General features: G+C 38.3%; 1 protein-coding gene across 2 annotated transcripts in view; it reads left to right on the top strand.

Annotated features, from left to right (window-relative positions):
* The window catches only part of LOC114039692 (UPF0462 protein C4orf33 homolog), a 69703-nt gene that overhangs the window by 31791 nt on the left and 21932 nt on the right, over positions 1–15980 (top strand). For both annotated transcript variants that reach the window (XM_027857566.1, XM_027857565.1), the window contains exons 3-4: positions 1148–1328; positions 14160–14220. In XM_027857566.1, coding sequence (XP_027713367.1) covers positions 1148–1328; positions 14160–14220 — 242 coding nt within the window. The remainder of the gene's footprint in view (positions 1–1147; positions 1329–14159; positions 14221–15980) is intronic.

Here is a 15980-nt window from a genome sequence, read left to right as displayed (position 1 = left end):
ACACACACACACACACACACACACACACACACACACACACACACACAGTATTTGAAACAATGACACTGGCCTCTTTGCTGTTCCTTGCAGAAGATACTCCATTTTCCAACTCTCAGCCTTTTTTTCTGACTGCTACCATGCCTAGAACTCTCTCCTCATTTCTTCCTCCTGGCTTCCTTCCTTTCCCCAATCCTCTTAATGTTAGTACTTTCTCCCTGTTAATTATCTCCAATTTATCCTGCGTACATCCTGCTTGTACATTGTCCTTCATATGTTGTCGTCCCATTGGACCATAAGTTCCTTGAGTACAGACGCTGTTTTTTGTCTTTCCTTGTTTCTTCAACACTTAGCACAAATGATGTGCTTGACACATTGGTCCTTAACAAATATTTATTGATTGACTATTGTGGAATTTGGTTGGGAAGTCCAGGCCTGAAAGGCTTTCCTCATCTATTCTTTCTTCTGTACAGTCTTTCCTGATCTCCTTAGTTGACAATGCTCTCTTTCACCTAATTATCTTATGTTTTCTTATCTATTTACCTATTGCAAACTCTAAGAATGTAAGTTTCTTGAAGACAGTGATTTCATTTCTATACCTTCAGGACCTAGCACATAACCAGTGCTTATTAAAAGGTGATTATTTATTCATTTTTACCACTCATTTTTTCCCCACTCAGTCCTATGCTTACTTGCTTTGCTACTTTACAGTTTCATAGGTCATGTCATGTCTTATTGTTCTGACTCTGTAGACTGTGTCTGCTATGTTTTTTTTTTATCTCCTACATAGTGCTAGGCATTTTCTTAAGCATTCACTAGGATCCTTGTGGAATGAATAAAAATGCAAGATAATGTGGTAAGAACTAAATACATCTGCAGTATATCTAATGCCATTACCAAATGAAGAACCAGGAAAAGACAGTGGCTAAAAATAGTTTTATACAACTCTTGCCATGAAGGAGTAGCACCAAAAAAAAAAAAAAAAGCTTTACTGCAATTAACTGAATCCTTTAGAAACTAATGGAGTGATCATGGCTCTAGGGAGGTTAGGGAAAATGTTGATTTGCACTTAATTTGAACAAGACTAGGGAAGCAAAAAATATACTGCATTTACTCATGCTGTGGTATTTGTTCTGTCTAATGCTGAAAGTTGGAATACAGCATTGTCACCACCTGGGACAATCTACCAGTGACACACAGACCTGTTACTTTCCACTTCAAACCAGGGGATCAAGGACTGCTGATGGAAGTGAATGATCCCTTCTTCAATGACCCTCCAGCACCGCCTGGTGGCCCAGGCCAAGCTTTTAATGGACTCTGGGAGTATGAAGGTGAGAGATTTTCTCTTCTGAGCGCTGAGGTTGATAGTGAAGAAGAAGCAATATGCCTGCAGAAAAAGAGTTGGATTTGCAATTGGAACACAACAAATCAAAGCTGGGCAATGCCATTTACCACCTGGGTGACCTTGATCAAGTCACTTCTCCCTTATGGGCTCAGTTTCCTCCTGTCTACATGTAGGCAGTGTTATATGGAGGCGATGTGCCAGCTTTAGAATTGAAAGGACCTATGTTCAAATCCTAGCTTTGCCACTTAGTAGGTCTGTGACCTTGGGAAAATCCCTTAACCTCTCTGGGCCTTAGCTCCCTCTTCTACAAAATAAGGGGATTGGATTAGATGATTTCTGAGGTGCTTTTCAGTTATAAATCTAAGATCCTATGGTCCTATAAAGGAGTTGAGCTAGATGATCTCTAAGTTCCCTTACAGCTCTAAGTCAATCATCCTAAGAGTGAGTGAAGACTCAAACCAACATGCCCTCCTAAGATCTAGACTGGAAACTTTCAAAATATCCTACATTCTTTTCAAATGGAATCTCTGGAAAAGAAATGATATGTAAGGATATGAGCTAAAGACTTGAGACCTCGCCTTGGCCTGTGCATTTGAAAACTCAGCTATATGCAATGTACTATATTAGTAATACCCATATCTTATTCTTTTTAGGAGTACTATTAGCAATTCCTGTTGAAATAGTAGCCTTTGACATAGATTTATTTTAGCTCAATTTTTGAGTGATGATTACAATCCAGAAATAATTGTATAGCAACCAACAATGCTCCCTGAGTTCTCTAAAAGATAAATTAAGAAATAGATAAGTTTTATTGTCACCATAGAAGCTTAAAGAATGTTATTTCTAGAAACAGTGTCAAATAGATATCTTGGAGGGATAGTAGGTAACCTCTCATTCCTATGCTATGTTTAGTCTGTTTTAAAACAGGAACTAGCCTGGAATGGTAGGACATTCCTATAATTCTAGATACCAGAGAGCTGAGGCTAGTGGATGTTTTGAGGTTGGAATTTCTGAGCTCTACTGGGCTGATCTGATTAAGGTGTCCACACTGTGTGGCATTAATATGGTCCCACTCTGATCAGTGCAGGGGTTTTGAACTGTTATATTTTTTTAACCTGGACTAGTTTGCCCCTTATTATGCAACCTGAATATAGAACTAGGCCTGTAAATATTTCTTACACTCCAACTTGGACAAGATAGGGAGACTAAGCCTTTAAAAAACAAAATAATACAAGGAGTACATGTTTAAATTAGAAGTGATGAATTTCCTATGGTTGTCACAAAAAAGTTGAGTTAAATAATCAAGAATAGATTGGGTTAGGAAAGATATCAATAGAGATTCATAGAGAGGTTCATGTCTCCAACTTAAATGGCTTGATATCACTTGAAACTCAGTAGTTCCCAAATGGGACCTTCCACAAGTTGGCTCCAATTTCCCTTTCCAGTCTCATTTCACATAAAGCTCTTTTACAATGAATGGGACACATTTTTTTACATAGTCTGTATTCCAGGTAAAATGCATGTCTACTGAACTGTTCCTTGGATTTGATGTGTAACCTCCAGATTATTGTGTTCACACAAGTTGTTGTCTATGCCTAGAAGGCTTTCTTTCTTTATTTTTATGTTTCAGATCCAATTCTTTTAATGATCAGTTCAGATGCCACCTTCTTCCTTATTTTCCCAGTTTTATATGATCTCGCCAACTCCAAATTTTCCTAGAGTAACCTTGCATTACATTTATCTATGTACAAGTCATGGGTTGCTATGGCCAAAGAATCCACGAATAGGTGGCCAACCTTTTGATGATGAACCTCTCTGTGCTTAACTAGGCTAAGCCTAGGAAAGCAAGTCCAACCTTTAGCTGAAACCATTTTTGAAACTTTTTTTTTTTTTTTGGTTTTAGGCAATTGGGGTTAAGTGACTTGCCCAGGGTCACACAGCTAGTAAGTGTCAAGCGTTTAGTCTGAGGTCGGATTTGAACTTAGATCCTCCTGACTTCAGGGCCAGTGCTCTGTCTACTGTGCCACCTAGCTGCCTCTAGGCTATTTTTTAAGGTGTTATTTTCTTCAGTATTTTTTTGGGTCTCCTTTAGCAAACTGTTGACTTGTTTTTCATGATTTTCTTGTAAAACTCTCAGTTTTTCCTCTACTTCTCTTACTTGCTTCTCAAAATCCCTTTTGAGGTCTTCCAAGGCCTGGGACCGATTCATATTCTTCTTGGAGACTTTGAATGTAGGAGCTTTGGCTTTGTTGTCTTCTTCAGGTTGTATGTTTTGATGTTCTTTGTCACCAAAGTAAGAAAATATCATCTGACTCTTTGCACTGCTTACTCGTGATCCCGGCCAATTACCTGAGTTTTAAACTCTTTGTTAAGGTAAAAGTCTGCTTCCAATGTGGAGAATGTACTGTCCCAAGCTTCAGGGGTTTGTCCAGCTGTTTTCAGAGATACTTCTAGGGACCTGAAAATTTTCAGTTCTTCCAAGGTGCTATGATAAGGGGCGAGGTGTTTTCTCTCCACTGCTACAACAAGCTTCACCACACTAGCATTTCTCCTTGCCCCAGGACTGCCCCTCAGAACTGTGACCCAGATCCAAGCACTGGTAAAGCAAGAGATTCCTGCCTCAGCACTGGCAAAGAGAACCCTACGATCCCCCTCTGATCAGCCACTTGATTCCCCCTCAGTATGTTTGCCAGAAGCTCAGGAAACATCCACGGCCCCAGAGCAGCTGAGACCTAGCTCCTTCTCTCACCACAGTCACAGACTTTTCCCACTGTCATTCTAAGTTGTCTTTGGCGTTTGTGGGTTGAGAAGTCTGGAAACCACACAGCTGCCCATGATTCAGTTCTCTGAGGCCTGCTCCAGGGTCGCTGCGGCCTGTGCGCCCACACTGAGCTGTGCTCCTCTCCCAGCCTGGAGCGATATACCTTTCTGATCAATCATCCAGGCTGTCTTTGGCTGGAAATTTGTTTCACTCTGTCTTTTTGTGGTTCTGCTGCTTTAGAATTTGTTTAGAGCCATTTTTTATAGGTATTTGGAAGAGTTTTGGGGGGGAACTCAAACAAGTCACTGCTTTCCCTCTGCCATCTTGGCTCCACCGCATTCCTCTTATTCCTTAATTTTTTTTTTTTTAGGTATCATTCCATCATACTCAACTCACACCCACATCCTCCATCTATGTATATTCCTTCTAACTGCCCTAATAATGAGAAAGTTCTTAGGAGTCACATGTGTCATTTTCCCTTGTAGGAATATAAACAGTTTAACTTTATTGAAACCCTTATGATTTCTCTTTTCTGTTTACCCTTTCATGCTTCTCTTGAGTCTTGTATTTGAAAGTCAGATTTTCTATTCAGCTCTAGTCTTTTCATCAGGAGTGCTTGAAAGTCCTCTATTTCATTGAATATCTATTTTCCCCCTGAAGGATTATACTCAGTTTTGCTGGTTAGGTGATTCTTGGTTGTATTCCTAGCTCCTTTGCCCTCCGTAATATCATATTCTAAGATATTTGATTCTTTAATGTAGAAGTTGCTAAATCTTGTGTTATCCTGACTGTGCCTCCCCAACATTTGAATTGTTTCTTTCCAGCTGTTTACAATATTTTCTCCTTGACCTGGGAGCTCTGGAATTTGGCTATAGTATTTGCTAGAATTTTTCATTTTGGGATATCTTTCAGGGGGTGACTGGTAGGTTTTTTCAATTTCTATTTTACCCCCTGTTTCTAGAATATCAGGGCAGTTTTCCTTGATAATTTCTTGAAAGATTATGCCTAGACTCTTTTTTTTTTTATCATGGCTTTCAGGTAGTTCAGTAATTCTTAAATGATCTCTCCTGGATCTATTTTCCAAGTCAGTTGTTTTTCCAATGAAACATTTCATGTTTTCTTCTATTTTTCAATTTTTTAAAATTTTGTTTTATTGTTTCTTGATGTCTCATGGAGTCATTAGTTTCTACTTGCCTATTCTATTTTTCAAATAATTATTTTCTTCAGTAAGCTTTTGTACCTCCTTTCCATTTGACTAATTCTGCTTTTTAAGGAATTCTTTTCTTCAGCAATTTTTTGTACCTCTTTTTCCACATGGCAATTTTTTTTTTCTTTTTAAGGCATTCTTTTCTTCAGTGGATTTTTTGTGCCTCTTTTACCATATGGCCTATTCTGTTTTTTAAGGTGTTATTTTCTTCAGTGTTTTTTGTGCCTCCTTTACCAAGCTGTTGACTCTTTTTTTTTCCATTATTTTCTTGCATCACTCTCATTTCTTTTTCCCAGTTTTTCCTCTACCTGTCTTATTTGATTTTGAAAATCCTTTTTGAGCTCTTCCAAGAATTGTTTTTGGACTGAGACCAATTCACATTTTTCTTTTTTTTAAATTTTTTTTTCTTATTTTGTTTTGATTAATCAACAATAACTTCCATAAGCTTTTGAATTTTAAATTTTTCTCCCCCTCCCTCCCCAAGACAGCATGCAATCTGATATAGGCTATACATATACATTCCTATTAAACATATTTTCACATTAGCGATGTTGTAAGGAAAAATTAGAACCAATAGGAGCAAAAACCAGAAAGAGGAAACAAAACAAAACAGAAGGAAAAAAATAGCAAATAGTATGCTACAATCTGCATTCAAACTCCATAGTTCTTTCTTTGGATGTGGATAGCATTTTCCATCATGAGACCTTTAGAGATGTCTTAGATCCTTGCATTGCTGAGAAGGGCTAATTCTATCAACGTTAGTCATCATACAATGTGGCTGTTACTGTGTACAATGTTCTCCTGGTTCTGCTCACTTCACTCAGCATCAGTTCATACATGTCTTTCCAGGGTATTTCTGAAGTCTGCCTGCTCATCATTTCATATAGCACAATAGTATTCCATTACATTCATATACCACAACTCACATTTTTCTTTGAGGCTTTGGATAGTCATTTTGACTTCGTTGTCTTTTTCGGAATTTGTGTTTTGATCTTCTGTGTCACCATAGTAACTTTCTATAGTCAGGTTCTTTTTTTGTTATTGTTTGCTCATTTTTCTAGCCTACTTCTTGACTTTTAACTTTATGTTAAAGTTGGGTTCTGCTCCTGGGGTGGAGGAGACACTGTCCCAAGCTTTAGAATTTTTGCACAGCTATCTTCAGAGCTAGTGCTGGAGGTCCATAAATTTTCAGTTCTTCCAAGTTGGTATGATCTAAGGGGAGATGTGTTACTACTCTCCTGGCCTATACTCTGGTCTATGAGTGACCAAAGCACTCTTTTCCCCTGTGACTAGGATCCCTGATCCCCTATGGTCACAAGCTCTAGTGTGCTAGTGTTATTCTGGGCCCTAGGACTGCTACCCAGGATTGTAACTTAATCCACAGATGATGAATGCAACAGAGTCCCACACTCCAGTGCCAGCAAAGGAACCCCTATAATCTCGTGACCAATTGTCTGACCCCCTTACTTTCTGTGAGCTGAAAGCTCCAGAAGCCATAGCCGATTCAGTCACCCCCAAGGCCTGTTGTTGGATTGCTGTGGAATGCTCTGTGCTGGACTGTGCTCCACTTTCACCCTGATGCAGTAGACCTTTCCTGCCAACCTTCTAAGATTTCTTGAACTGGAAAGTTGTTTCACTACATCCTTTTGTGGGTTCTGCCATGCCAGAATTCATTTTGAGGTGTCATTTAAAATTGTTTGGAAGGGGATTTGGGAGAGCTCAGGTGAGTCCCTACATTTTCTCCACCATCTTAACTCCACCCCTCACCCCAGTCAGACCCTTTTAAACTTGAACTCATCACTCAATCTTTCTTCTTCTCCTCCTTCTCTCTCATCTACTTCATCCCCTTCCTTCCCTCTCCATCTTCATCTCCACTCTCCATTTTTCTCCCTCCTCTCTTTCCCTTTCCCTCTCCCCACTCTTCCCCTTGCCCTTCTCTTCTCTCTCCTCTTCTCCATTTCCCTCTCCCTGCTACTATTCTTCCTCATCCCCCTTTCCCTTTCTTTTTCTCTCTCCCTCTCCCTTTTCCTCACCTTCTATTTGACTGGATTGTTCTATTTTTCCCAGGCTAGAAGAACAATAGCCACTCACAGGCTTAATCCCACTGCTGATTAGTATAGCTGCTCCATTTCTGTGCTGTACTAGTTTATCCATCCTTAGGCATCCTGCTGACCTTTCCCTACTCCCACTCCCAGGGGCTCCCCACATTGGTGCTGGACTTTATGCAGACATCCAATCTGCTTGACTCTCAAGTGAACCTTTTCAATAGCAGTGATTACAGTTATGGATTACTATACCTAGCCAATAAATTTCTGACTGATGAATACTTTTTGGAAGCCAGCATATCTTTGTTTTATGCCTTGCCTGCTATTAATGTTCTGAGGATCATCAAGCAAGGTCATCTCTGTTTTTATATTTTAAAAAAATCTCAAATAATCTTGAAGTAGGGGAGGAAGGTACTTTGCAGAGAGATACCTTGTTGAAAAAAGTCTTTAAGGCATGTTTTGCTCCAATGAATCAAATGTCTTTAAAATAATAAACAAACAATATGCACAATGGGATCTTGTATCTTCTACATTTTTCAGTCAATTGTGTGAAAATGAAGGTATGATTAACCATAGGCAAAAGTCTACTCATTTCAACTAATATCCTCATCAAGGATGCTTTTGATTTGTGTATAAATTATTCTATTTTTAAAAAAAAATGCTAGAAAAAGGAAAGTAGGCAGATAGCTCAGTAATTGTTTATGTTCTCTCAGCTACCTTTTACAATGTTAATAGGATCCAAATCTTTCCCCCAACCCTTTTGGCATCTTGCTTTTTTTTTTCAGATATCTTATAAATCTGTCCCAACAAGCACAGATTTCTCCTATGTATACATGATCGCTGTATAAGAAGTATATATTAAGTACATACTTTGTCAATAAGTCAGGGACAATTATTTATAAGCAATATTTATGTTCCAGACACTGCTAGGTGCTGGAGATACAAAAAAAAGGGCAAAAATCACAGTCCATACCTTCAAGAAATATACATTCTAATGGAAGAGAGATATAATAATGACTGTAAAGATATGGGATATATACAGATGGGAAGTATTCTGAAAGGGAAAGCAGGAAAAGACCTTCAGAAGGTATCCTTTGAGCTGTCTTGAAGGAAGCCAGAGAAACCAAGAAACAGGGAACAAAACATTACAGGCATGGGAGACAATCAACAAAATCACAGAGACAGGAAATAGAGTATTGTGTTTAAAGAACTGTAAGTAAGTCCATATCACTGGATCATAAAGTACTGGAAGGTAGCAAGGTATAAGAAGTCTGGAAAGTGAGAAGGGGACAGATTATAAAGAATTTTAAATGCCAAACAGAGGACCTTCTATCTGATCCTGAGGGTAAAAAGGAGCCATTAAAATTCATGAGTGGGGTGATATAGTCAGACTTGCACTTTAGGAAAATCACTTCGGCAACTGAATGGAAGATGGGTTGGAGTATGGAAAGACTTGAGGCAGGAAAACCATTTAGAAGCCCCTTACAATAGTCTAGGTGAGAAGTGATGAGTGCCTGGCTATATGAGTAGAGAGAAGATAATAAGTAAAATATACGAATATAGGAAAGTAGAAATTATAAGGTTTAGCAAAGTATTCCCTATGTGGGGATGAGTGAGAAGGAGGAATCAAAGATGACAGGAAGGTTGTGAGACTCAATAATTGGGAGAATAATTGTGCCCTCAACAGTAATAGAAAAGTTTGGAAGAGAGAAGAGTTTCAGGGAAAAGATAATAAATTCTGTTTTGGACAGGTTGAATCTAAGATGCCTGTGGGACATCCAGCTCATGTCCAAGAGGCAAATGGAGCTCTGTAACTGTAGCTTGGGAAAGAAACAGGGGCTGGCTAAATAGATCTGAAAATCATCTGATATTGTAATTGATCTCATAGGAGCTGGTGAGATCAACAAGTGAGATAACCTAGAGCGAAAAGGAGTCCCGGGACAGAGCTTTGGAGAATACCCACAGTTTGTAGGAATGATTACCTGGAAAGGAGGGGAGCCTCCTAGCCTTCTGGCCCTCTGCAATTCCACAGACAGTGAAGGAGGGGAACTTTCTAACAACACATACTGCCTGACTTCCCGGGACAATGATAACCTACCTGAATTCATTCCTCTAGGACAAACATAGGCCTACTCCACCACCCATACTCTTCCCATCCCAGTAATTCTGGCTCCCATTGTTCAAACCCTATTCTCCACTCCCCACTGACTGCTCTGTTACTCCCATCCCCTTCAAACCAACCTCCACAATGTCCCATGGTAAAGCTACCTGCTCCTTCCAATGTGCTCTTTGGAGTGTCTAAAGATGATGTCTAGGCTCTTTTTTTTGATCATGGCTTTCAGTCAGTCCAATAATTTTTAAATTCTCTCTCCTGGATCTATTTTCCAGGTCAGTTGTTTTTCCAATGAGATATTTCACATTGTTTTCTAATTTTTCATTCTTTTGGATTTGTTTTATAGTGTCTTGATTTCTCATAAAGTCACTAGCTTCCAATTGCTTTTTTCTGCCCTGATATGTTAGAACCAGAGGGCAAATAGAAATTGAAAGAATCCACCGATCTCCTCCTGAAAGAGATCCCCAAAGGAAAATTCCTAGGAATATTGTAGCCAAATTCCAGAGTTCCCAGGTCAAGGAGAAAATATTACAAGCAACCAGAAAGAAATAAGTCAAGTATTGTGGAAACACAATCAGGATAACCCAAGATTCAGCAGCTTCTACATTAAGGGACCGCAGGGCATGGAATATAATATTCTGGAGGGCAAAGGAGATAGGATCACAACCAAGAATCACCTACCCAGCAAAATTGAGTATAATCCTTCAAGGGAAAAAATGGTCATTCAGTGAAATAGAGGACTTTCAAGCATTCTTGATGAAAAGACTAGAGCTGAATAGAAAATTTGATTTTCAAATACAAGATTCAAGTGGAACATGAAGAGGTAAACAGGAAAGAGAAAATCATAAGAGATTTATTATTGTTGAACTGTTTACATTCCTGCATGGAAAGATGATATTTGTAACCCATGAGACCTTTGTCAGCATTAGGGTAGTTGGAGGGGAAAAAATTATATGTACATATATATAGATATAGATAGATAGATAGATAGAGGGTACAGCAGGAGTTGAAAATGAAGGGGTCATATCTGGAAAATAAAATTAAGGGGTGAGAGGATTATACTAGGAGAAGGAGAAAAGGAGAGGTAGAATGGGGTAAATTATCTCACAAAAAAAAAACAGAAAAGAAAAGGCTCTTACAGTGGAGGAGAAACGGGGGAAGGTGAGAGGGAATGAATGAATCTTATTCTCATAGGATTTGACTTAAGGAGGGAATAACATACACACTCAATTGGGTATGGAAATCTGTCTTACCCTACAGGAAAATAGGGGGAGGGAAGGGGACAAGAGAGTAGGGGGATGATAGAGAGGAGGGCAGATTGGGAAAGGGAGTAATCAAAAGCAAGTACTTCTGAGGAGGGACAGGGTCAAAAGAAAGAATAGAACAAATGGGGGGTGGGATAGGATTAAGGGAAATAGTGTTAGTTTTTCACAGCATGTCTACCATGGAAGTGTTTTGCATAACTGCATATATATAACCTATATTTAGTTGCTTGCCTTATCAATGAGGGTGGGTGGGGAGGGAGGAAGGGAGAAAATTTGGAACCCAAAGTTTCAAAAACACATATTTAAAAAAAATGTTTTCACATGCAACTGGAAAATAAGAAATACAGGAAAAGGGGTACAGAAATCCATCCTGCCCTACAGGAAAATTGAAGGGGAAGGGGATAAGAGATGGGGGGGAGAGATAGAAGGGAAGGCAGACTAGGGGAAGGGATATTCAAAATGCATGCCATCTTGGAGTGGGGGGAGGGGCGAGGTGGGGTGAAAATTTAGAACTCAAAATCTTGCAGAAGTAAATGTTGAAAACAAAAAAATAAAAATTACCATAAAAAACTGAAAAAAAAAAAAGAATCAATCCTTTCCTTATGTGAGTTAAATGTACATGTAATAAAGACCTCTGGCTGATCTGATGCTTTGGCAAATAAATAAATAAACAAACAAATAAATAAATGAAAAAAAATTTTAAAAAATTAAAAAAAAAGAAAGAGGAATGCACTTGAAGAAGGGGAAAGAGAGGGGTAGAATGGGTTAAATTTTCTCACACTAAAGAGGCACAAAAACACTTTTATAGTGGAGGAAAAGATGGGAGATGTGTGTGTGTGGGGGGGAGAAAGCTTGAACTTTACTCTCATTGGAATTGGCTGAAAGAGGGAATAATATACACACTCAATTGGGTATAGAAATCTATTTTACCCTATAAGAAAGTAGGAGGGGAAGGGGATAAAATAAGGGGGAATTATAGAAGGGAAGGTAGATTGGGGGAGGCTATAGTCGGAAGCAAAACACTTTTGTGGATGGAGAGGGTGAAAGGAGAAGAGAGTAGGATAAACAGGAGGAAAAATAGGATGGAGGGAAATTCACAATAATCATAACTGTGAAAACATTTTTACAAGTTTCTCTGATAAAGGCCTCATTTGTCCAATATATAGAGAACTGAGTCATTTATAAGAATAGAAGTCATTCCCCAATTGACAAATGTCTAAAGGATACGAATAAGTAATTTTCAAATGAAGTAATCAAAGCCATCTATAGTCATATCAAAAAAGTGCTCTAAACCACTATTGATAAGATGAATGCAAATTAAGACAACTTTGAATATCACCTCACACCTATCAGATTAACCAATATGACAGAAAATAAAAACAACAAATGTTGGAGAGCATTTGGAAAAATTGGGATATCATGTACTGTTGGTGGAATTGTGAACTGATCCAACCATTCTGGAGAGCAATTTGGAACTATGCCCAAAGGGCCATAAAAATGTGCATACTCTTTGACCCAGCAATGCTACTACCAGTTCTGTATCCCCAAAAGATAAAAGAAACAAAAAGAAAAAAGACACATACGTGTGTGTGTATATACATATCTATATCTATATAATCTTTTGATTAGCTAGGTATATGGTTATATATATAATATATATACATATATAACATACGTGTACATACATATAATCCTCTGTATGTGTGTGTGTGTGTGTGTATATATATATATGTATACACACACACACATATATCTATATATGATAAGTACTCCAAATGGATAATGAGTTGGGCTTAGAGTTAAACAGGAGTAGCAGATTGCGAAACCCCAAACTTCTATCATTTTATTACCAGTTTTCCCCTGGTGGTGCTGTATGGCTGCTGGTCATAGACCACTACAGTGTCTGAAGGGCCTCCATAAAATTTAGTATCACTCAGAGGGTAATGCAAACATGCCTGGTGGTTGTAAGTAGGCTATAACACATAACAAATAAGGAACTATGAAGGAAGGAAATAAGCATTTATATAGTACCTAGGCACTGTGCTAAGAACTTTACAAATATCTTGTTTGATCCTCACAACAACCCTGGGAAGTAGGTGCTGTTATTATTCCCATTTTACAGTTGAGAAACTGAGGTAGTCAGAGAAAAATGACTTACTGAAGGTCATCCAGCTAGCAAGTATCTGAGGTATGATTTGAACTAAGGTCTTCCTGGCTGCAGGCCCTGATCTCTGAGCTGTTTCTATTAAAAAAAAAAACTGTGTAAATACTGTCATCAAAAAACGTAAAGTTGAAAAAGAAGATGAGCCGGTCATGTATATATCTTCCCAATTTCAGGAGAAAGCAAGTGAGGCCCCTAACATCTAGGGTGTACTACTTATGGTTAAATCATGGAAGGAAATAAAGAGTCTTATATAAAGGACAGACATAATTGGGGTTCTATCTGCATCATGAGAAGGAATTCACAAATTGATAAGATCATAGAACGATATGAGTATTTCAATTAGTAGAGTATAGCCAGCTTCTTAAGGAAAGAGACTGTGAGTTGTATTTTAGTATATTCTAAATAGTATGCAAAGCATTGTGTCTCATTTAGTAAATGCTTCTTAGATATTTTTGATACAAAGACAGAAGCAAAATGTTTACTGCCCCTGAGGAGCTTGTATTCTATTGAGAAGATAATATATAAAAGATATGTAAATAGAGCATACTGTAAAATGTAAATGGGGTAGCTATATAGTGCAGTGGATAGAGTACTGGGACTAAATGCAGGAAGACTTATCTTCCTAAGTTGAAGTCCAGCCTCAGACATTTCTCAGTTACGTGATCCTGGGCAAGTTACTTAGCCCTGTTTGCCTCAGTTTCCTCATGTGTAAAATGAGCTGGAGAAGGACATGGCAAACCACTCCAATATCTTTGCCAAGAAACCCCAAAGGGGGTCACAAAGAGTCGGACATGATTGAAAACAACTGAACAACAACAACAGAGTTATTTAGGGGGTACTAACACCTGAGAGTATCAGGAAATGCCTTATGTTGGAGGTAATACCTGACCTGAGTCTTGAAAGGACCTGACCTAGAAATTCCAAGTGGAAGAAGTGAGGAAAGAGAGCACGCTGGGAAAGGGGGATAGCTTGTAAAAAGAAACAGAAGCAGGAGATATAATGCCAAATTTAAGGCCCTGCAAATAGGTCTGTTTGGGTGGAATATGGAAGGTACGAGGAGTTATAGTTGGAGATGTCTGATAAGGTAGACCGGGAACCAGATTGTGAAGGACTTTAAATGCCAAACAAAGGAGTTTCTATTTTATTATTAAACCAGTAGGGAGCCAGGAAAGGTTCTGGAGCAAGAAAGGGCCACATGTTAACTTTCTTGGTTTTAATAAGGTTAAACTTCTTTTAACATGATTGTTGTTCTTTACTTGCAGTTGTGGAAGCATTTTTTCTGAACAGCACAACCAAAGAATATTTGAAAGTAGAACTTTGCCCGTAAGTTCCCTTTTTGCCATGTTTTTATTGTGCTTTAGCTATTCTAGGCAAGCTTTGCAAGTAGTTTTTAAAAATCATTAGACTCCAAAAATTTTTACTTGTACAAAATTTGCATCACTAATATACATATTTATTAATGTTACCTTAACCCTACAGTGAGGTAAGAAACTAATGCATTTACTTGTATTATGACATGATGTTAACTTTGAAATGCTTATTGGCTTGGAAATTAGACAAATGGGTAAAAGAGTGACCTTCTGAATATGATGAATTTCTTTGGGGCTTAACCATGGTGTGATTTTTATTAGCTCTGGGTTAATTTCATTAGACTACTCCTACATTGGTTAAGTACCCCTTTTTATGATGCCCAGCTCTATAGATATAGTACAGCTATTACAACGAAAAATTTTGGTTAAAGGGACTCGGGAACTGAAATAAAAGAGAAACAAAATAATTCTCAATAGGACTCCTGTTTCCTGGGAAAGAACTCTGTTTTTGGAATCAGAGGACCTGGGTTCAAATCCTAGCTCTGCTACTTGCTGGCTTTGTGACTAGATAAATCATTTCACTTATCTGGGTCTCATTTTTTTCATCTATGAAATGATAGCATTGGACACAATGACCTCCAAGTTTCCATTTAACTCTACAGATAGGGTTTTATGACGATAAGGTTTTTTGTTCGAGGAAGCAACAAAGTTTTGGGGCAAATTAGTTCAAGTATAGAAATTTCTTGATGAGTAGGCCAGCTCTGACCTAGAAAACTTGTATTTCAATGTGATTCTTGCAAGAAGAAAAGCCTCCTGATCCACTGTCGGTGGGCCACCGCTAGTCAGGTTCTCATCTTGAGCTTACTGTTTTATAGGCAAACACTATGAACAGTGCAACAAAGTGCTGAGCTAACAAGTAATATACAGAAATGTTTCAGGGAGATTTAGAATGTTAGTGAAATGGATATGTCTTTGAATGCTAATTTTAGATCATTCAATGTAATGCTACGACTTGAAATGGAAGTCAAGTTAAGCATATCAAACATGAAAATGGCCTTTTCTCCTGTAGTGTTAGTTCAGACCCTGATCACTTCTTGCACATATTATTGACAATAACCTCCTGATTGATCTCATTGAGTCATGCCTCCCTACTCTAGTCCATTCTTTTACTTTGCTCTCAAAGTAATTTTCCTTAATTGTAAGTCTGACCATTAGACTGTTACCTCCTTGAAATCAGAGATCACAGTGCCTAACACAAAGTAAATGCTTAATAAATGTTTATTGACTGAATGATTTCCTGACTCAATCAAATCTAGTGGCTCCCTATTGCCCCTAAGATAAAATATAAATTCCTCTGTTTAATTTTTACAGCCCTACAAAACCTAACCCTAACCTATCTCTCTAGCCTCATTGGACGTGCTTCCCCCTCCCACACTTCACAATCCAGTCAAAATTGCCTTCTCTCTGTTCTTCACACACAGCTCTCTATTTCCCATCTCTGGGCCTTTTGCACTGGATATCCCACATGCCTCCTTCCTCTCCTCTTCCTCATGGAGTCCTTTTCTTCCATTAAGATATAGCTTAAGCACCATCTTATACATGAAGTCTTTCCTGAAATCCCTTGTTCCTAGTGCCCACCTTTTCAAAACACCATGCATTGATGTAATATATATTCTACAATTATTTATTAATGTACATATTGTGTGTCCCAATGGTATATCAACTCCTTGATTGGAGGGATTGTTTTTGGTCTTGGTTTTTATATCTCCAGTT

Source organism: Vombatus ursinus, unplaced genomic scaffold (assembly GCF_900497805.2).
Source record: "Vombatus ursinus unplaced genomic scaffold, bare-nosed wombat genome assembly UNPS02012179.1, whole genome shotgun sequence".
In the NCBI taxonomy this organism is placed as follows: Eukaryota; Metazoa; Chordata; class Mammalia; order Diprotodontia; family Vombatidae; genus Vombatus; species Vombatus ursinus.
Note: the sequence above shows the minus strand (reverse complement) of the source record. Positions and strands in the feature narration are given on the sequence as shown.